The following is a 23,983-nucleotide window of genomic DNA, read 5'->3' as shown; positions in this document are numbered from 1 at the left end:
GATTTAACAGACATATACAGGACATTACATCCCAAATCACCAGGATACACATACTTTTCTAGTGCTCATGGAACTTTCTCCAGAATAGATCATATGCTGGGACATAAAACAAGCCTCAATAAATTTAAAAAGATTGAAATTATTCAAAGCACATTCTCTGACCACAATGGAATACAATTAGAAGTCAATAACCATCAGAGACTTAGAAAATTCACAAATACCTGGAGGTTAAACAACACACTCCTAAACAATCAGTGGGTTAAAGAAGAAATAGCAAGAGAAATTGCTAAATATATAGAGACGAATGAAAATGAGAACACAACATACCAAAACCTATGGGATGCAGCAAAAGCAGTGCTAAGGGGGAAATTTATAGCACTAAACGCATATATTAAAAAGGAAGAAAGAGCCAAAATCAAAGAACTAATGGATCAACTGAAGAAGCTAGAAAATGAACAGCAAACCAATCCTAAACCAAGTACAAGAAAAGAAATAACAAGGATTAAAGCAGAAATAAATGACATAGAGAACAAAAAAACAATAGAGAGGATAAATATCACCAAAAGTTGGTTCTTTGAGAAGATCAACAAGATTGACAAGCCCCTAGCTAGACTGACAAAATCAAAAAGAGAGAAGACCCATATAAACAAAATAATGAATGAAAAAGGGGACATAACTGCAGATCCTGAAGAAATTAAAAAAATTATAAGAGGATACTATGAACAACTGAATGGCAACAAACTGGATAATGTAGAGGAAATGGACAATTTCCTGGAAACATATGAACAACCTAGACTGACCAGAGAAGAAATAGAAGACCTCAACCAACCCATCACAAGCAAAGAGATCCAATCAGTCATCAAAAATCTTCCCACAAATAAATGCCCAGGGCCAGATGGCTTCACAGGGGAATTCTACCAAACTTTCCAGAAAGAACTGACACCAATCTTACTCAAACTCTTTCAAAACATTGAAGAAAATGGAACACTACCTAACTCATTTTATGAAGCTAACATCAATCTAATACCAAAACCAGGCAAAGATGTTACAAAAACGGAAAACTACCGGCCAATCTCCCTAATGAATATAGATGCAAAAATCCTCAACAAAATACTTGCAAATCGAATCCAAAGACACATTAAAAAAATCATACACCATGACCAAGTGGGGTTCATTCCAGGCATGCAAGGATGGTTCAACATAAGAAAATCAATCAATGTATTACAACACATTAACAAGTCAAAAGGGAAAAATCAATTGATCATCTCAATAGATGCTGAAAAAGCATTTGACAAAATCCAACATCCCTTTTTGATAAAAACACTTCAAAAGGTAGGAATTGAAGGAAACTTCCTCAACATGATAAAGAGCATATATGAAAAACCCACAGCCAGCATAGTACTCAATGGTGAGAGACTGAAAGCCTTCCCTCTAAGATCAGGAACAAGACAAGGATGCCCGCTGTCACCACTGTTATTCAACATTGTGCTGGAAGTGCTAGCCAGGGCAATCCGGCAAGACAAAGAAATAAAAGGCATCCAAATTGGAAAAGAAGAAGTAAAACTGTCATTGTTTGCAGATGATATGATCTTATATCTAGAAAACCCTGAGAAATCAACGATACACCTACTAGAGCTAATAAACAAATTTAGCAAAGTAGCGGGATACAAGGTTAATGCACATAATTCAGTAATGTTTCTATATGCTAGAAATGAACAAACTGAAGAGACACTCAAGAAAAAGATACCATTTTCAATAGCAACTAAAAAAATCAAGTACCTAGGAATAAACTTAACCAAAGATGTAAAAGACCTATACAAAAAAACTACATAACTCTACTAAAACAAATAGAAGGGGACCTTAAAAGATGGAAAAATATTCCATGTTCATGGATAGGAAGGCTAAATGTCATTAAGATGTCAATTCTACCCAAACTCATCTACAGATTCAATGCAATCCCAATCAAAATTCCAACAACCTACTTTGCAGACTTGGAAAAGCTAGTTATCAAATTTATTTGGAAAGGGAAGATGCCTCGAATTGCTAAAGACACTCTAAAAAAGAAAAACGAAGTGGGAGGACTTACACTCCCTGACTTTGAAGCTTATTATAAAGCCACAGTTACCAAAACAGCATGGTACTGGCACAAAGAAAGACATATAGATCAATGGAATCGAATTGAGAATTCGGAGATAGACCCTCAGATCTATGGCCGACTGATCTTTGATAAGGCCCCCAAAGTCACTGAACTGAGTCATAATGGTCTTTTCAACAAATGGGGCTGGGAGAGTTGGATATCCATATCCAAAAGAATGAAAGAGGACCCCTACCTCACCCCCTACACAAAAATTAACTCAAAATGGACCAAAGATCTCAATATAAAAGAAAGTACCATAAAACTCCTAGAAGATAATGTAGGAAAACATCTTCAAGACCTTGTATTAGGCGGCCACTTCCTAGACTTTACACCCAAAGCACAAGCAACAAAAGAAAAAATAGATAAATGGGAACTCCTCAAGCTTAGAAGTTTCTGCACCTCAAAGGAATTTCTCAAAAAGTTAAAGAGGCAGCCAACTCAATGGGAAAAAAATTTTGGAAACCATGTATCTGACAAAAGACTCATATCTTGCATATATAAAGAAATCCTACAACTCAATGACAATAGTACAGTCGGCCCAATTATAAAATGGGCAAAAGATATGAAAAGACAGTTCTCTGAAGAGGAAATACAAATGGCCAAGAAACACATGAAAAAATGTTCAGCTTCACTAGCTATTAGAGAGATGCAAATTAAGACCACAATGAGATACCATCTCACACCGGTTAGAATGGCTGCCATTAAACAAACAGGAAACTACAAATGCTGGAGGGGATGTGGAGAAATTGGAACTCTTATTCACTGTTGGTGGGACTGTATAATGGTTCAGCCACTCTGGAAGTCAGTCTGGCAGTTCCTTAGAAAACTAGATATAGAGTTACCATTCGACCCAGCGATTGCACTTCTCGGTATATACCTGGAAGATCGGAAAGCAGTGACACGAACAGATATCTGCACGCCAATGTTCATAGCAGCATTATTCACAATTGCCAAGAGATGGAAACAACCCAAATGTCCTTCAACAGATGAGTGGATAAATAAAATGTGGTATATACACACGATGGAATACTACGCGGCAGTAAGAAGGAACGATCTCGTCAAACATATGACAACATGGATGAACCTTGAAGACATAATGCTAAGCGAAATAAGCCAGGCACAAAAAGAGAAATATCATATGCTACCACTAATGTGAAGTTTGAAAAATATAAAACAAATGGCTTATAATGTAGAATGTAGGGGAACTAGCAATAGAGAGCAATTAAGGAAGGGGGAACAATAATCCAAGAAGAACAGATAAGCTATTTAACGTTCTGGGGATGCCCAGGAATGACTATGGTCTGTTAATTTCTGATGGATATAGCAGGAGCAAGTTCACAGAAATGTTGCTGTATTAGGTAACTTTCTTGGGGTAAAGTAGGAACATGTTGGAAGTTAAGCAGTTATCTTAGGTTAGTTGTCTTTTTCTTACTCCCTTGTTATGTTCTCTTTAAAATGTTCTTTTATTATATGTTTGTTTTCTTTTTAACTTTTTTTTCATACAGTTGATTTAAAAAAGAAGGGAAAGTTAAAAAAAAAAAAACAAGGAAAAAAAAAAAAGATGCAGTGCCCCCTTGAGGAGCCTGTGGAGAATGCAGGGGTATTGGCCTACCCCACCTCCATGGTTGCTAACATGACCACAGACATAGGGGGCTGGTGGTTTGATGGGTTGAGCCCTCTACCACAGGTTTTACCCTTGGGAAGACGGTTGCTGCAAAGGAGAGGCTAGGCCTCCCTATGGTTGTGCCTAAGAGCCTCCTCCCGAATGCCTCTTTGTTGCTCAGATGTGGCCCTGTCTCTCTAGCTAAGCCAACTTGAAAGGTGAAATCACTGCCCTCCCCCCTACGTGGGATCAGACACCCAGGGGAGTGAATCTCCCTGGCAACGTGGAATATGACTCCCAGGGAGGAATGTAGACCTGGCATCGTGGGACGGAGAACATCTTCTTGACCAAAAGGGGGATGTGAAAGGAAATGAAATAAGCTTCAGTGGCAGAGAGAATCCAAAAGGAGCCGAGAGGTCACTCTGGTGGGCACTCTTACGCACACTTTAGACAACCCTTTTTAGGTTCTAAAGAATTGGGGTAGCTGGTGGTGGATACCTGAAACTATCAAACTACAACCCAGAACCCATGAATCTCGAAGACAGTTGTATAAAAATGTAGCTTATGAGGGGTGACAAGGGGATTGGGAAAGCCATAAGGACCACACTCCACTTTGTCTAGTTTATGGATGGATGAGTAGAAAAATAGGGGAAGGAAACAAACAGACAAAGGTACCCAGTGTTCTTTTTTACTTCAATTGCTCTTTTTCACTCTAATTATTATTCTTGTTATTCTTGTGTGTGTGCTAATGAAGGTGTCAGGGATTGATTTGGGTGATGAATGTACAACTATGTAATGGTACTGTGAACAATCGAAAGTATGATTTGTTTTGTATGACTGCATGGTATATGAATATATCTCAATAAAATGAAGATTTAAAAAAAAAAAAAAAAAAAAAAAAGACATAATGCTGAGCAAAATAAGCCAGGCACAAAAAGAGACATATTGTATTTTACCACTAATGTGAATTCTGTGAAAAATGTACAATGTTTTATACTGTAGAATGTAGGGGACCTAGAGATACCAATTAGTGGAGGGGGAATGATAATCTAATAAGAACAGATAAACTATGGAGGGTAATCTCAATGTTATGGGAATGCTCAGGAATGATTATGGTTTGTAAACTTTCTTGGATATAGTAAGATCATGTTGGAAGTAATAGAGTTATTTTAGGTTTAAAAAAAAAAAAAAAAACAGGCTAAAGGAACACAAAAGGCTTTTAGTAAGAAAAGAGTGGGTAGCTGACAGGGAAAAAATATTCACTATGATTTCAGTTTCCATTTTAAAAAAAAGGCTTTTATTATTTGGCTTTTTTTTTCTTTAAGTATGAATTATTATTTTTTTAACTTTAACACTGTTTTTATTTATGCTATTTATCTTTTCCATGATATATTTACTCTATATGCTTAATCCTATAATACTTGTGAAGTAGTCTTTATTTTTATTTAATTAGAGAAGTTGTAGGTTTACAGAAAAATGATGTAAAAAAATATAGCATTCCCATATACACCCCATTATTAACATTTTGCATTAGGTATCTTTGTTACAATTGATGAAAGGATATTATAACTATAGTATTAACTATAGTCCATGGTATATATTAGGGTGTATTTTATTTTCCAATATACCACCCTATAACATCTATTAATGTATGGTACATCTATTATAATTCATGAAAGAATATTTTTATAATTATACTATTAACTATAGTATATTGTCTACATAAGTTTCACTGTTTTGTACAGCCCTATATTTTATCTTCTAATTTCTATTCTAGCAACATATACACAATCTAAAATTTCCCCTTTTAACCACATTTGTTCTGGTTTGCTAATGCTGCCATTATGCAAAATACCAGTAAAGGATTGGCTTTTATAAAGGGGATTTATTTGGTTACAAAGTTACAGTCTTAAGGCCATAGAAGTGTCCTTAGGTGTCAACAATAGGGTGCCTTCACGGAAGAACACTGATGGCCTCTGGAACACCTCTGTTGTCTGGGAAGGCATGTGGCTGGCATCTTCGACCTTTGCTCCCAGGTTGTGTTTCAAAATGGCTTTCTCCCAGGAAGTTTCTCTCTAGGTGTCTGGGGGTATTCTCTTAGTTTCTCCCAGCAAACTCTGGAATAACAAAAGTCTACTTTCAATGGCTGTCTTCAAAATGTCTCTCTTGGCTGCCGTAGCAAGCTCCTTCTGTCTGAGCTCTTATATAGGACTCCAAAGATTAAATCAAGACCCACCCAGAATGGGCAGGGTCCATATCTCCATGGAAATAATTTAATCAAATGTTTCACACATAGTTGACTGAGTCACATCTCCATGGAAACACTCAATCAAAAAGATTCCTACCTAATCAACACTAATATGTCTGCCCCCACAAGACTGCATCAAAGAACAAGACATTTTGGAGGAGATAATACATCCAGACTGGCACAACATTCAAATATATAATTCAGTGCGATCAATGCTATTAATTGCACTAACAATGTTGTGGTACCATAACCATCAACCATTTGCAAAATTTTACAATCAAGGCAAACAGAAATTCTGTACGCATGAAGCATTAACTCCCCATTCCTGATCCATAACTCAGTCTCTAGTAACACAGTTCTAGATTCTAACTTTGTGAGTTTGCTTACTCTAATTATTTCCTATCAGTTAAATCATAAAATACATATTCTTTTGCATCTAGCTTATTTCATTCAACTTAATTTCTTCAGGGTCATCCATGTTGTCGCATGAATCAGAACTTTATTCCTTTGAAATGCTAAGTAATATTCTATCACATGTCTATAAATATTTTGTTTATGCATTCATTGGTTGATAGACACTTGAGTTGCTTCTTTTGGCAACTGTGAGTAATGCCACTATGAACAATGGTGTGCAAATATCAGTTCAAGTCCCTGATTTCAATGCTTTTGGGTATATAGCTGGTAGAAGAATTGCCAGGTCATATGGTAGTTCTACATTTAGCTTTCGGAGGAACTGCCAAATTGTCTTCCACAGCAACTGCACAATTTTACATTCCCATTAACAGTGAATCAGAGTCCTTATTTCTCCACATCCTCTCTAACACTTGTAATTTTCTTTTTTTAATAGTAGTTATTCTAGTGGGTGTGAAATGGTTATCTTATTATGGTTTTGATTTGCATTTCCTTAATAGCTAGTGATGTGGAGCATCATTTCACATGCTTTTTTAGCCACTGGCATATTCTCTGTGGAGAAACATCTACTCAATTCTTTTGCCTAATTTTAATTTCTGTTCTTTGTTTATTTACTGTTGAGACAGTAGGATTTCTTTATACATTCTGGATATTAAACCCTTATCAGTAATGTGGTTTCCAAATATTTTCTCCCATTGAATAGGCTGTCTTTTCAATATCATGATGAAGTCCTTGAATGCAGACAAGTTGTTAATCTTTCAATTAATCTATTATATTCATGTGATGTTTGTGCTTCAAGTGTAAAGTCTAGGAAACAGTTGCCTAACACAAGATCCTGAAGACACATCATCCGTTTACTTCTAGGAGCTCTATGGTCCTGATTCTTATATTTATGTCTTCAATCCATTTTGAGTTAATTTACATATATGGTGTGAGCCAGGAGTCCTCCTACATTATTTGCATATGGATGTCCAGTTTTCCCAACAACATTTGTTGAAGAGATAATTCTTACCCAATTGAGTGAACTTGGCAGCCTTGTTGAAAATCAACTAGCCACAGATTTGGGGGTCTATTTCTGAACTCTCAATCTATTCCTCTGGTCTATATGTCTATCCTTGTGCCAGTGTCATGCTGTTTTGACCACTATAACTCTGTAATAAGCTTTAAAGCCAGGAACTATGAGTCCTCCAACTTCAGTCTTCTTTGTCAAGATGTTTTTGACTCTTCAGGGTCCCTTACCCTTTCCAACTAAATTTGATACTTGATGTGTCCATTTCTGCAAAGTAGGCTGTTGGAATTTTGATTGGGATTGCATTCAATCTGTAAATCATTTTGCGTAGAATTGACATCTTAACAATATTTAATCTTCCAATTCATGGGATTTTGATTGGGATTGCATTCAATCTGTAAATCTTTTTGCGTAGAACTGACATCTTAACAATATTTAGTCTTCCAATCCATGGGCATCTAATGTTCTTCCATTTATTTAGACTTCTTTTAGCCAAGTTTTGTAGTATTCCATGTATAGGTCATTTATATCCATGATTAAATTGATTCCTAGATATTTGTTTCTTTTAGTTGCCAGTGTTAATTGTTTTTTTTCCATGTTTTCCTCCTCATATTGCTAATTACTGTATAGAAACACTACTGATTTTTACATGTTGATCTTGTACTTTATCACTTTGCTGAACTCGTTTATTAGCTCAAGTAGCTTTGTTGTAGATTTTTTGGGACTTTCTATATATAGGATCATGTCATCTGCAAATGGTGAAAGCTTTATTTTTTCCTTTCCAATCTGGATCTTTTTCTTGCCTAATTGTTCTGGCTAGAACTTCAAGCACAATGTTGAATAACAGTGAAGACAATGGGCATCTCTGTCTTGATCCAGATCTTAGAGGGAAAGTTTCAGTCTTTCATCAAGTATGATATTAACTGTGGGTTTTTCATATAAGCCCTTTACAATGTTGAGAAAGTTACCTTCTATTCCTATTTTTCTAAATGGTTTTCTCAAGAAAGGTCACTGGATTTTGTCAAATGCCTTTTCTGTGTCAGTCGAGATGATCAAGTGTTTTTTCCCTTTGTTTTGTTCATGTGTTGTATTATGTTAACTGGTTTTCTTATGTTGAATTACCGTTGCATACCTGGGATAAAACCTAATTGATCATGGTGTATAAGTCTTTTGACGTACTGTTGGATTTGATTTGCAAGCATTTTGTTGAGAATTTTCCCATCTATATTCATAAGTGAAATTTGTATGCAATGTTCTTTTCTTGAAGTATCTTTATTTGGCTTTGGTATAAGGGTGATGTTGGCCTCATAGAATGAGTTAGATAGTGTTCCTCCTGTTCAATTTTTTGGAAGCACCTGAGCAGGACTGGTTCTAATTCTTCCTGGAGTGTTTGGTAGAATTCACCTGTGAAGCCATCTGGTCCTGGGCTTTACTTTGTTGGATGGTTTTTGATGACTCATTCAATCTCTTAAGTTGTAATTGGTCTGTTGAGTTCTTCTACAGATCTTCCTCTAGAGTCAGTGTAGGTTGTGTGTTTTTAGGAATTTGTCATCTAGGTGGACTAATTTGTTGGCATACACAACAAATGATCATTTTTATTTCTGTGGGGTCAGTAGTAATGTCCTCCTCATTTCTGATTTTATTTATTTGCATCTTCTCTCTTTTTTTGTCACTCTAGCTAAGGATTTGTCTGTTTTATTGATCTTTCCAAAGAGCCAACTTTTGGTTTTGTTATTACTCTAATTTTTTTATGCTCAATTTCATTTATTTCTGCTGCAAATTTTGTTATTTCTTTACTTCTGCTGGCTTTGATTTTCATTTGCTCTTCTTTTTGTAGTTCCTCCAAGTGTGCAGTTTGGTCTTTGATTTTAGCTCTTTCTTCCTTTTTAATGTATACATTGAGGGCTATAAAATTCCCTCTCAGCACTGCCTTCATTGCATCCCATAAGTTTTGATATGTTGTTTTCTCACTTTCATTTGTCTTGAGATATTTACTGATTTCCCTTGCAATTTCTTCTTTGTTCCAATGATTGTTGAAAAGTGTGTTATTTACCTTTCAGACATTTGTGGATTTTCCAGCTGTCTGCCTGTTATTCATTTCCAGCATCATTCCCTTATAGGCAGAGAAGACGCTTTGTATAATTTCAATCTTTTAAAATTTACTCAATTTGTTTTGTGACCAAACACATGGTCTCCCTTGAAGACTGATCCATGCACACTTGAGAAGAATGTATATTCTGTTTTGTGGTATAATGTTCTCTATATGTCTGTTAGGTCTAGTTCATTTATCATATTATTCAAGTCCTCTATTTCCCTATTGATCCTCTGTCTAGATGATCTATCTATTGATGAGAGTGGTGTATTGAAGTCTCCAGCAACTATTGTAGAGTTGTCTATTTCTCCCTTAAGTTTTGTCAGTGTTGCCTCATGTATTCTGGGACACCGTGGTTAGGTGCATAAATATTTATTATTCTTATTTCTTCTTGGAGGATTGACTCTTTTATTAACATAGTGTCTTTCTTTGTCTCTTATAATAGCTTTTGCCTTAGAATCTATTTTGTCTGATATTAGTATGGCTACCCCAGCTTTTTGTTGTTGTTGTTACTGTTTGCATGGAATATCTTTTTCCATCCTTTTACTTTCCATCTATTTGTGTCTTTGGGTATAAGGTGAGTCTAATGTAAACAACCTATAGTTGGATCATGCTTTTTTTACCCATTCTGATTGACTGGGGAGTTTAATCCATTAAAACTCAGTGTTATTACTCTAAAGGCAGTACTTTCATCAAGTCATTTTTGTGTTCTTTGGTTTTTATAAACATCTGTTTTTGGGGGGGGTGTCTCTCTTTTCCTTTATTGCAACCTCTTTTTCTCTGTAGATCTTTTGTGATGTATCTGACTTATCTGTTTCTCAAATTTTTTTCCATATACTTTTAAAATATTTTCCTTGTGGTTATCCTGGGTTACATAACCTGCATCTATAAATACTAATCTGAAAAGATACTGACTGCTAGCTTCAACAGCATACACATTCTCTTCTCCTATATTCCTCCATTTCCTGTTTATGTTGTTTTTGTCCCACTTTACTGTTTTAAGTTTTCCATGTCCATTATCAGCAAATATGCCTTTTTTTGTTCCATTGTATTCTGATTCATAGAAATGAAAAAGTTGAGTTGTATATTGCAGATATGGTACTACTGGGTTTTACATTTACTGTTTTAGTTACTTTTACTGAAGATCTTCCTACCTTCACACTACTCCAAGCCAGTCTCTCATGTCTTTTCAATCTGCAGAATTCCCTTCAGTAATTACTGTAGGGCAGAACTCTTGTTGACAAATTCTCTCAGTTTCTACTTATCATGAATATTTTAAACTCTCTCTTATTTTTGAAGGGCAGATTTGCCAGATAAAGAATTTGGGGCTGGCAGTTTTTCTCTTCCAGTACCTTAAATATATCATACCACTGCCTTCCTGCCTCCACGGTTTCTGATGAGAAATCGGCACTTAGTCTTACTGAGGATCCTTTGTATGTGACGAATTGCTTTTTTCTTGCTGTTTTTATAATTCTCTCTTTATCTTTGGCATTTGACACTCTGTTTATGATCTGTCTTGCAGTGGGCCTATTAGGGTTTTTTCTGTTTGGAGTACATTGGGCTTCTTGGACATGTATTATTTATGTCTTTCATAAGAGTCGTGAAATTATTGGCCATATTTCCTCAATTATTCTGTTTGCCTCTTTTCTCTTCTCTTCTTCTGGGATACTCATGATACCTTTATTTGCATGCTTCATGCTGTCACACAAATTCCTGAAACACTGCTCATTTTAAAAAATTCTTTTCTCTATTTGTTCTTCTTATGGTATGATTTTGATTGCCCTATCTTCTAGTCCACTGATTCTTTCTTCTGCCTGTTCAAAATGCTGTTATATGCTTCTAGGGTACTTTAAATTTCTCTTATGGTGCCTTTCATTAACATAATTTGTTATGTTGCTTTTTAAACTTTCAAATTCTCCTTGATGCTCACACATTGTCTTCTTAATATCCTTTAGCTCTATATTCACATTTTCCTTCCTCTCCTTGAATCGATTTAGGAGATCTGCTTGAACTTTTTTGATTAGTTGCTCCAAATTCTGTCTCCTCTGAAGTTTTAAATTGTTCCCTTGACTGAGCCATATCTTCCTGTTTGTTAATATGGCTTGTAACCTTTTGCTGATGTCTGGGCATCTGGTTATTTTGATGTTAACTCTGAAGGTCAGTTTCTCCCTCTGTCGAGGGTTTTATCGTTATTGGTTTTATGTTAAGTCTTGTCCTTCATGCTTGTTCCATCTTACTCTGCACCTTTATAGTAGTCCATGTTTCAAGCCACTTACACCCCACCCACATTTGGGGATGATCAAGTGTTTTAACTTTTGCCAAAGTATCTTGCTTTATATCTTTGATAACTTGTAAGAATGAACTTTCACGTATTTATTTTTATTAACTGTTCCCTTTTTCTGAGATTAATGTTTTGAGAAAGTTATATCACAGTGACTCCAAAGTAATTTATCAAATTATATCTAGTTCAGATATTTTCACTTGTATGGGTTTGCTAAAATTCCTAAGGATAGCATTAATATTTGTTACCATCTGGCTTGGTTAACACAAGCATTCCAAATTGTCTTTCTAGACAGCATGATTCATTTCCATTGGAGTACATGATATATAGAAACAATAAGATCTCATGTATGATCAAAATGGACAAATACATGATATCCTTTCACTTTTATTTTTCAATTTACAATCCATTTATGGAACATACTACTCAAAGAATGAACACCGAAAACTTAACGAAAAAAAAAAAAAAATCCAAACCAAGTTTAGATATAGTAACTGAACAATATCAGCACATAGCACCATACCAGAAGTAAAAATGCTGTACCAAAATGGTGAAAGCAGCAACCACTAGAGCCCAAAGGATTGAAAGTTAAAGGATAACAACTCATCCAACTGGAAGGTCTAAAAAGCCAGCAGGAATTGTAAGTTTTGAGTTAACATAAATATTTATAGATAATCTTAATCTAACTTTACTTCTCATGAGCCCAAGAAAGTACCTGTTTTATTTTCCTAGGCTGCTGAAAGCATCCTGAAAGAAACGGGCCATAAGTAAAGTAGCCTCATCAAAAGATCCTATTCACAATGGGTCCACACCCACAGGAATGGAATAACTTTAAGAACATGCTTTTCTGGTACATACAGTTTCAAACAACCACACTTCACCCTCATGACCCCAAAAAGACATGTTTTTTCCACATGCAAAATACATTCCTTCCATCACAATATCCCAAAAGCTTTAAATCATTTCAGAAACAATGTTTAGTAAAAATTCCCATCAAAATCGGTTATAGGTGTGGTGTGTCCTGGGGCACAATTCCCCTTTACCTGTGGGCCTGCGGCACTTAGAAAACAAGTTATCTGCTTCCAATATACAAAGGAGGCACAGGCATAGCACAAACATTTCCATTTCAGAAGGCAGAAATTGGAAGGAAAACAGGGGTCATGGATCCCGAACAATTCTGAAACCCTGCAGGACATATACTTCATTAGATTTCAAGGTCTGAGAGTCATCTATAGAATGATGTTCTGTCCTTCAGGCCTCACACTTTTCACATGATTGTGCAGTGGCCACGCTGTCCCTGAGCACTGGGGTGAAGACTCCACCCTCTGAAAAAACTTGGGTGGTGGCCAGACTCTCCACAATCCCTGGGGAATATGGTGCACTATTTCTGAAGACTGGGGTGGCAGCAGCCCTCCTGAACAACAGGGTGGAAGGCTGCCCTCTCCAAGTGCTGGGGCAGACTCACCCTTTCCACACGCTGGGTTGGCCCACTCACTTGGCCTGAGAAGATGCCTTCAGTCCAGACCTCGGCTTCCATCGTTCTGCCTTTGAAGCCATTTTTCCTCCGATCTGTCCCTTTTAGTCCAGGCTGACAGTGGATCTGCTCATAGAGATCTCGCAAAAAACTTGTCAGTTTTTAATGTAGTACACAGGGGTCCACACCATCAGATGGTAGGACTTTCCACAAATCCTTCCTGGACAATTGCATTTCCAATACTGACTTGCACTGAAATGGCTGACTGATTCCATGTTCAGTTAAATCCTCACATGGGGCCCTACTCTCTGGGGACTCGCTGTCTGGAAGTGAGTTTCTGGTGCACAAAACCATCAATTTCTGTTTCGATTTTTTGGTGCCCAGGAGTTCAGTTCTCAACTTATCCCTTTCCTCTTGCATTTTACTGTAAGCTGCAAGGAGAAACCAGGCTGCATATTTTACATCTAGTTTTGAAATCTCCTCACCTAAATATCTAAACTCATCACTTTTATGTTCTGCCTTCCATCCGACATCAGGACTAATTTTGCCAAGTTCTTCACCACTTTAAAACAAGGGTCGCTTTTCTTCCTGTTTGCAATGACCCATACATCATTTCTGCCTAAGGCCTCATCAGAAGTACCTTTAGTGTTCATATATTTACCAACAGACTCTTTAAAGCAATCTTTCTGTCAAGCTCCTCACAATTCTTCCAGCCTCTACCCATTACCCAATTGCAAATTTATTTCCACATTTTTGGTATTTGCAATAGCAGCACGTCATTCTTCTGGTACCAAAATCTGTTCTAGTTTCCTGGGCTGCTGAAAGCAGATACCAAGAAATAGATAGTGTTAACAATGGAAATTTATTAGCTTATGCTTTTGAGACCGAGAAAAATGTCTAAATCAAGGCATCATCAAGGCTATACTTTCTTCCCAAAGACTGGCTGCTGGTGATCCTTGACAACTCTGCCACATGGCAAGGAACATGGCAGCATCTGCTGGTCTCCCTCTTCTCTTCCGGGTTTTGTTGCTTTCAGCTTCTTGCTTCCATGGCTTTCTCTTTCTCTGCATTCATCCTGTTTATAAAGGACTCCGGTAAGAAGATTAAGATCCATTATGAATGAGTTGGGTCACAATTTAATAGAGGTAGCCTTATCAAAAGATTCTATCTACAAAGGGTCCAGGAATGGATTAACTTTAAGAACATGCTTTTCTGGTGCACATACAGTTTCCAACCACACAGTACCCCACATTCAAAACATCTTCCCCAAGGAAGAACAATTATATTCAGACACCAAAAAAATTTTCATTACAAAAACTTTGTCATTTAATAAATGCATTTGAAAAAATATAATGGCATGCAACAAAAGCAGAAGTTGCAAAGGGAGAAGAAAAAAAAATGGCTCTTGGCCATTGTGAATGAACTTAAGACTCTAATGAAAGCAAGACCTAAATCCCACATGTGGGCTTAGATGAGATAAGCGAGGATCCTGCAGACAGACAGATTCCTGGATGAAGACAGACTCCAGGTAATACCTTAGAGCACTAACTGGTATCCTGAAGTGCACTGCCATCAATTCCATTAGCATGGTAAAGAGGAAGCACCATATCAGGAGCTTCCTATAGGCTGCTTTTAAATCCTATTCCATCAATTCATAAATTTACTATCATGCTGATAAAAATACCAGTAAATTTTAATTAGATTAAGTTAAATCCAAGCTCTTATGGAAATATAAGCAGTTCTACATAATTTACATATAGATTACATATATTCTTTGAAATATGTTAAATACATCATAATTAAATTTTTAAGAATTTATTTTCACAAAGATGCTGGAAGATTATAGGCTAAATTGTTAATGGTAGTTTCTTAGGGGAGGTGGAATGACTTCAGGCAATAAGGGTGGGTGGATTCACTTTCAATGCTATTTATTTCTGAACTGTTTTTATCTTTTACAATACATATGTAATATGCTTTCACTTGAAAACAAACCAAGACATAGTTTAAAAACAAAAAGTAAAAGATTAATTATAACTAGAAAAGTTCTAAAACATAAGCTTAATAAGGGATGAGTAAACGTACCAGATATTAAACACTATACAAAGTATAAAAGTTAAAATAGAATGATATACCAGCATATGAAAATACGGTTTTGTTAAAAGAACTATAAATAGTCCAAAATGCATGAGGGAATCTAGTATATGATGAAGATTGCTTTGTAAATCTGTGGAGAAAAGATGGAATGTTCACTAAAGGATGCTGGGACTCTTAGATAGCCATTAAAAAAAAAAAATTGCATTCCCTACCTCACACCTTACATAAAGATAAATTTCAGACGGGTCAAGATTCAAATGCAAAACTTTTTAAGAAACAATAAATCATTAGAATAAAACAAAGATTTTTTTTTAAACTATCACACTAAAGATCTTTCTATCTTATTTGATACAAAAACCAGAAGTTATAAAAGATGGATAAACTCAATCATAGAAAAAGAAAATCTCTGCTTATCAAAAACAAATAAACAAAATGAAACCCTGCCCCCTAAAGAGGCCAAAAGACAAATGACAAACTGAAAAAAAATTAATTGCAATGCATATAACTGACAAAGAACTATTTTTATCATTTAAGAAGAGTTCATACAAATCACTAAGATAAAGACCAACAATTCAGGGAAAGAAAGGTCACAAGTTATCAATAGGCATTTCACAGAAAATAAAATACAAATGGTTCTTAAACATTGGGAAAGACACCTAAACCTACTTTGTAATAAGAAAAATGTAAATTGCAATGATAAATACCATTTTTGTAGTTTTCAATTTGGTCAAGATCAATACACTAGGTTGTAAGGGAAAGGAAACAGGCATTTTATACATTGTTGGAAGGAAAGTAAAATGGTGCCATTTGACAATGCCTGCTAAAATTAAAGGTGAACGTATCCTCTGACCCAGCAATACTTATAAGAATAGCTTTCCCTCACACACGTACAAAATGATGTGTATACAAAGACATCCAAACTAGTACTGTTTGAAATAAGCAAAGAAGGGCAGCAATCTAAATGCCCATCCAAAGAGGATTCATTATATAATAATGGTATCCCTAAAGTGGAAGTCATTGCAAAGAATGCAGCAACTCTATATAGTAATATGCTGTTACTAAATAATCTCCAAGATCATTATATCTATATATATCTATATATCTATATCTATACACACACACACACGCGCGCGCGCGCACACAGATACAGGCGCGCGCACACACACACTTTATCTGGAAAGACCTAGAAGAAACTGGTACCAGTGGCTATTTAGGGGGATGGGAACTGAGTAGCTAGAGGGTAAGTCTGAGAAAAAGACAATATTCTTAACCTTTTCAATTCTGTTTCATATGTATTAAATACCTACTAAAAATTAAATACTTTAAAAATGAAGTGAGAGGGGAACATTGCATATAATAAGTATGGAGATCTGGAGGAACTAAGATGATATAGGGACCTACATAAGGTTCTGAATTTAATTTTAACTGCTTACTTAAAGAAAAGATATAGGTCAAGAACCAGGGATCTAAAGCCCATTAACGTTTCTAAAGCTGGTTCCAAATTCTGCTCAAGTTTTCTGTGGCTCACTGTAAAAAATTTAACATGGCTTGAGACTGCACTTTGTTGAGATACAGTAAAGCAAAACATAAGCTGCAGTTGTATATTATAAAGAAGACAAAACTTTGGATGCCCTATAAAAATCAAATACCCCCAATATTATTGACATTTGTCATAATATTTCAGAAAGGACTTCAAATAAAATAGGGAAAGAACACAAGGAATTACAGTAAAAGTCAAAGATAGGTGAGTGATAATAGGGCAATGCAGAGATTGCTATTCACTCCATGTCAGAGACCTACTGAGAACCTTTGGGCTCTAAGAGGCGAGCAAAACAGTCAAAGAACAAAGACCTAGCAGCATGCATGCACATAATAAGCAGACAAACAAATAAAAGTAAGAAAGCTTGGTATGTCAGATGGTGTTAACCAAAACAGAAAAATAAAGCAAGACAGAAGAATAGAAGGTTATAGCAGATATGGTTCCCAAGTTTAGATATAAAACCCAGGGAAGACCTCCTTTAGAAGGTAACACTTGAGTAAATGCCTAAGGGGGGGTGAGAAAATAGCCAACAATGGTGAAGGAGAGCAAGGTGAGGGTGGGCGTGGAAAGCGTCAGCAAGGCATCCTGTATGGCCAACATGGACCTGGGAAGGGCGATGGGTGCAGAAGGTGAGGTCCTAGAGCTCAGCAGGGCCATGCTTAGAACTCTGGTTTTTACTCTGTGTGAGAAGTGTTGCTACTGGGCAGCCTGGAACCAAAGAGTGATATGATCTGTCATATTTTAATTTTAATAGCGTCACTCCTCCTGTTACCTTGAGAAGAGCTAGAAGGAGGACAAAGACAAAACCAAGGAATCTTGTTAAGAGAGAATTGGAATAACAAAGAAGAGAGATGGGTATAACCTGGAAAAGGCTGTAATAGCAGATACGGCAGAAGGCTGGACTCTGTGTGGTCTGAAGTGAAGCTTTGGCATGTTCTGACAGGGAGACTAGGGAGACTGTAGATGATGAACAAAAGAGGAGTCAAGGATATCTGGAGGGACAGCAAGATGTTTCCATTTCCTGGGATGGCAAAGAGCATGGGAAGATGTTCAGGAAGGAAATCAGGAGCCTCATTTTGCAATGCGTGTCAGATCTCTCAGTGGCAGTAAGAAGAGGCAGTAGATGTCTGATGGTGATTCGGGAAGAGGGGGAGGCCAGAGACACAACTCTGGGAATCATCAGTGTATAGTTGTATTTTAAAGCTGTCTGACTCAATTAAATCACCAGCGGAGTGAGAAGAGGTCCAGGGCTGAGTTCTGTGGTACTCAGTGTATTGAAGTCAGACTGACCCAGTGAAATCAGAGAAAGAAACAGAAGAAGGGGCAGGAGAGACGGGAAATAAAAACCAGGAACATGTACTTGTAGGGAGATGACCGGGTGGAGGCCTCTGCAGACCCTGGGCATTGCAAATTTAAGAGTGTGCTGAGGCCAAAGCCAGACAACATGGATCCAAGAAAGAGTGGGGTGGGGGAGGTGGCAGTGGATCAGCAACACTATGAGGCATTTGTTTGTAAAGGAAAAGAGAAAAATGAACTAATAGGAAGAAGATGAGGGGTGTCAAGATAAACTTAAATTTTTTTAAGATAAAAAATAATGGCATAATTATAGGATGATGGAAAGGTTCAGAGAGAGAGAAGAGAACTGATGGCACAGTATTCTTGAGTAACTTAGATGAAATGTAAGGGTTGGTAATGAGCATTGTTCATAATATCCCTGTACTGGTTTGGATGTATTATTCCCCCCAAAACACCATGTTCTTTGATGCAGTCTTGTGGGGGCAGATGTCTTAGTGTTGATTAGGTTGGAACCTATTGATTGTTTTCATGAAGATGTGACTCAGTCAACCGTGGGCGAGACCTTTGGATAATTTCCATGGAGGTGTTACCCTACCCATTTAGAGTGGGTCTCATTAAATCACTGGAGTCCTATAAAAGAGTTCATGGACAGAGGGAGCTCAGAGCAGTGAGAGTGACATTTTTGAGAGCAGCCAAGAACATTTTGAAGAATGTACAGGAGGAGGTGAGAGAGGAGCTGGAACACAACTCGGGATCAGCAGACACCAGCCACGTGCCTTCCCAGATAACAGAATTTTTCCAGATGTCATTGGCTTTCCTTTGGTGAAGGTATACTCGTGCTGTTGCCTTAATTTGGACATTTTCATGGCCTTCAGACTGTAAATTTGTAACCAAATAAACCCCCTTTATAAAAGCCAATCCATTTCTGGTATTTTCCATAAAGGCAGTATTAGCAAACTGGAACAAACCCCAAACTGAAAACACCCAAATATCTACAGAATAATAGATGAATTAGCTGTAGGCAGAGGAAGGGGGGGGGGGTCACTGAGGGGTAAAGCAGGGGGAGTGGTCCCCAGTGCAGATTACTTTCATTTCTTACACTGGGCAGCCATTACACACACGTATTCACTTGGCAATTATTCACTGAAATGTACACTTATGAGCTGCATGTTTCTGCATGCATCTTATACTTTAATAGAAATGTATTAAAAATAAAATAAAATAATGCAAGTTATCCTTTGTTATCCTCAGCCCCTGTCAGTAAAAGAGCTTAAGGAGAGGTTGATAATCACTTGCTACGGGCACAGTAAAAAGATCCCTCCTCTCGGAAGTTTAACTGAAGACCTGTAAGTTGATTCCTATGCTCAGATGAATGAAACTTTTCAAAATTGCCAATAATTAATAAATAACTTCTAAAAGAGGGCTGCTTAAAGTGTCCCTCAAAAGTAGTAAGATTTTCTTCTTTTCATGGTGAAAATTAATACTCCATGTTGAAGAAAGCATACATGGTATCCTTGAAAGTAATTTCTGATTCATTAATGCCCATTTATTCTCCTTAGAGATCAAACCTTACCGTGTCTCAATTCATATTTCTTACCCTCCTCCCCAGCCATACCCCCAAAGTGATTAGCAAAAATATTAAATTAATGTTTATTATCCTATTATCACATAGGCCTTTGACTAAAATTATTTCTCTAAGAAAGGTAGATGCAAAACCAACCAGATGTTATAACACAACACAACATTTAGGGAGGAATCTTGGTATGGTTATTTTTTTCCTCAAATTATTGAAAGTCTGCTGCTAGAAGTACAAACAAGTCATCAAGACAGTTCACTGCCTCTGTTACATGAAACCTAAGTCAAATCCTGGTTTCCTTCCCTGGCACTTCTCTATAATAAAGTGACAAAAACATTACTGATAAAAGTGTCTTTTCTTATGAGACAAACCCTGGAGAGGGCTGTGGGTACTCACCAGGGTGGGTAGATGTGAACAGTGTCCTGGGGACGCCCTCTGAGGAGACCTGCAGTCTCCCTGGTGAAGAGAACCTTCAGGTAGGCCCTGGGGCTGGGGCTGGGGGCCACACCTCGGTCAGGGCTGGTGGCCTGCTGTCTCCCTAACTGCTCACAGAGGGCCACCTGCATGGCATATTCTTCATGTATCTCGAGAATTCTCACAATCAGCACACTGGAGTTTCCACCTACAAGTCGAAGAAAAGAACAAAAGCAAAAGTGAAGTCCAAAAGACATGGTTCAAGCGAGAATAAAGTGTCATGAGGAAAATTCCATGTTCAGATACCTTTCTTCACCTGAAGAAAACAGTCCTCACACTTTGCAAAAGTAAAGTATAGACTATCAGTCATGATCACTGTAACATCTTTCATTAATCAAAATAGGCCTGCATGTTGCGTTTATACATACATTTTAAGCAAGATTAAACAAATAGTCTTAACATTTATTTTCATAAAGAAATAGACTTGTGTTTATAGAAAACTCAAACACATCATTTTACAAAGCATGTTTTTACTCCAAAACATGAACCCTTTTGATAGTATGGCCAATGTTAATCCTTCTTCTGTCTTATACATCCCCTCTACCTCATTAACTGGATTAACTACTTTGCAATCAGGCAGTATTACTTGCTGGTTACAACTCTTCTAATGATTCATAAAGTTAATACTTAAGCATTTATGTGGCCTCTGGGTGTTAGTTAAGGCTCTAAATTTAAAGGGATCTGGATTTGATCTGGATTTGATTATAGTACTGGTTCTCTTATTAAGTTGGCCAGAAGAAACTCTTCCTTCCCTTTGAAATCCTCAAATAACCTTACCCATACTTATCTCTTTCAAAACAATCTCATTTTTAAACGGACACACTGCAAAGAACAGAAGAGAGAACAAAGAAGCAGAATGCAGAGCCTGGCCCTCACCCCATCGTCAGGCAGCGATGGTTACCACTGTCGGCACTGCTGTTAGTGTTATTAACTTTTCCAGTCACTTTCACATCTAACTCTAGCCTCAAATCCCACAGCTCTATTAGAGCAACTTCAGGTTGTGGGTGTGATGAGGTGAAAATTAAACAACTATGCTTTCAGGTAGTGCATTACTACATCCTGTTGAACCACCCCCTCAAAACAACTCTCCTCCCACCCTGCAGTCAGTCCCTCCCTCTATGTCATCACTGCACCTTCCATTCCCTGAGACTTAAATGCACAGAACAAATAACTTTCTCTATTCTACCACAAGCTCCTGGAGTGCAGGGACTATCTCACCCATCAGTCAGTACCAATCAAGACCAATGAATGGAATGGCCCCAATACAAATGGATGCAGAGGACTCAGGGCTGTTTACTGGTCTTGATTTCACCGCCAACCAAGATGCTTTTGACCCTTTACCCTTTACCTCAATTACTCTTAGTATGTACAACCAATGAATGCAAATTAAACTGTGATTCAAATGATGCTCCAAAGAGAAAATTAAACAAATACATTCTAAAATCAAGCCCAAGTGATTTTTATTATTCATTGTTTGTATTGTACTGCCGTTTTTCCAATAACAGGCACTAAAAGTTGAACTGTGTTTATCTGTACATATTTATACTAGCTTTTCCTTTCAGAAGTCACAACTATGTGTGATTTTACCAATAATTCCCAAAAGCCTAGCAATGCTCTGCTCCCTTAGGTATTCAATAAGTATGTCACTGTTGAATAACTGATTGCATTACTAAATCTTGGTAAATCAAAATTTTACTTTCTGAGTAAATGTAATCCCCATCAGAACCATTTTACCAATGATTTCAGGATAAAACTCACGGAGCTCCAAGCAGGAGATCTAGATTATAATACCTAAAAACTAAATTCGGGAGAAATTCACACCCTTACCTTGTAAACAGCACAGTTACTTTTTGTATAAAATTTATGTTCCCCCATTAAATTTTAACTCATCTGGTAATGATGAGTAGACACATTTCTTAACCACAAGTACTTACTGAACTGTAAACAATTGTGCTTTCACTTCTTGATTCCACATTTTTTTGCCTTTTCACCCAGTTTAAAATATTCTTCAAGCAAAGCCACAATAATTCTAGGCATGAAATAGAAATCTGAAACCTCAATGTTTAAACAAGAAATCTACACAAGACAAGACTGACCAGGCAGCCCTAATGCCCATCAAAACCACAGGGGAGGAACGCAGCCAACCCTCCCTGGAGCGTTTCTGCACAGGGGACCTCATCCTGCTGCCTTCACTCTGCTTCACAGCGACTCCACAGTTCAAGGTGCTAGTCTGGAAGAGGCCATGGACTTTCCTGGAGAGCTGACTGGTAACCGAAGGTCACAGTTATTAAGAAATCCAAATAAGGAAAAAGCATATACAGGCTCCAGGAAGACAACAGATCCCTAAGCAAAATTAATGTAAAATGAAACAATAGGACACTAGCACAAATTAAATTTTCAAAGAGGGGCCCTTCTAGGACTATCTAATACACATACTGACATAGCTGATCAGCCACGCTTTCCCCACTCTGATTATTCAGAAAGTAAGTTCTTTAGTAGATAATTTAAAATACCTTATTTCATAGCACTGTAGGTAATGTTTTTGGCTCAGAAAACTATTTAAATGTCCAAAAAATCACACTGAACACAACAAAAGAGAAAGTGAGAAGTATAGAAATGGATATATAAATGCCTGTATTTTTATAAATATAGAATCACTCAAAAATAAATGGGTTGGGAAAAATTTCAGGAACCCAAGATGTAAAACAGCAGATTACTAATTACAGTGGTTAGTACTATAGATTTTAGAAGCTCACAAACCCACACTCCTCTAAAAAAATCCTGACGAATGCCAGAGCTGATCTGCACATCTCTACCGGAAACATCTCCACCCCAAGCCCAGCACACTGTGAAACTATGCAGAAAAAGAGTTAAAAATATACTTACTGATGAACTCAGAATCTAGAGTGTCCAAAATCTCAAACCACCCACCTTCCATAATGACTACCAATAAAAGATATTGTAATGAAAAACTTCTAATTCATCAGTTAAGTCACTTCAGGTTGGATCAAAACAGCAAAAATCTATCATTAGTGTATGTCCTCATTCACAACTATTAAACAAAAGTATCTTAGTCTTGGGAGCTAGCACCTCCCAAAGATACTTTAACTAATACTAACAGGGAGGAGAGGGAAAGAGAAGGGAAAATAGTTGAAGGATTAACATGAAATGTTGGCAATCAAAGCACATTATAACTGTCAACACAGAAATGCCTCTCTTGAAAGGCATGTAGCAAGAAACCAGTGAGTTCAAATCACTGAAAAAGTGCAAAGGAAGTACAAGGACCCATGTGGATAACAAGTTAAACATGCTTAAGAAGTACTTTTACATGGGAATAATATTCAAGGCCAGGTAAAACAGCTACATAGCAGTAGTAGTTATTGTTGTTGTTCTGAGAGTTATTATTATTCAACAAGAAAAATTCATTAGTTTTCTATTCTTCCAGTTTAGGTCATTCAATTTAACTCACCAAATGGAGCCCAAAGAAAAACAGAGTTGGGGATTAGAATCAAAGATTGGAAGTGATAGAGGAAATGTGAGAGATCATCCAGTCCATATTACATAGATTTTTAAAGGAAATAATCTAAGGTTTAACAAATCCAATCTTTTTCAGTAGAGAAACTGAGGAACAGATTAATTAAGTGACCCACACAGGCCTTCAGCTAGGGCAGAGTTAGGGCCAGAACGTGTATCTCCTAATTGGGACCAATTTTGGACTTTGTTGTTTGAATATTTCAAAATTCACCAC

At 37.0% G+C, this 23,983-nt stretch overlaps 1 protein-coding gene across 5 annotated transcripts in view; it reads right to left on the bottom strand.

Moving 5' to 3' along the window:
• SPIDR (scaffold protein involved in DNA repair) overlaps positions 1–23,983 on the bottom strand; it is a 624,221-nt gene that overhangs the window by 303,341 nt on the left and 296,897 nt on the right. For 2 of the 5 annotated variants that reach the window (XM_037803415.1, XM_037803414.1), the window contains exon 8: positions 20,158–20,383. In XM_037803415.1, the coding sequence (XP_037659343.1) occupies positions 20,158–20,383 (226 nt within the window). Of the gene's footprint in view, positions 1–13,246; positions 14,016–20,157; positions 20,384–22,331; positions 22,380–23,121; positions 23,180–23,983 lie in introns of those variants that run through there. The other 3 variants (XM_037803416.1, XM_037803417.1, XM_037803418.1) reach the window with 3 other exon arrangements.

This window comes from Choloepus didactylus, chromosome 14 (assembly GCF_015220235.1).
Source record: "Choloepus didactylus isolate mChoDid1 chromosome 14, mChoDid1.pri, whole genome shotgun sequence".
NCBI lineage: Eukaryota > Metazoa > Chordata > Mammalia > Pilosa > Megalonychidae > Choloepus > Choloepus didactylus.
Note: the sequence above shows the minus strand (reverse complement) of the source record. Positions and strands in the feature narration are given on the sequence as shown.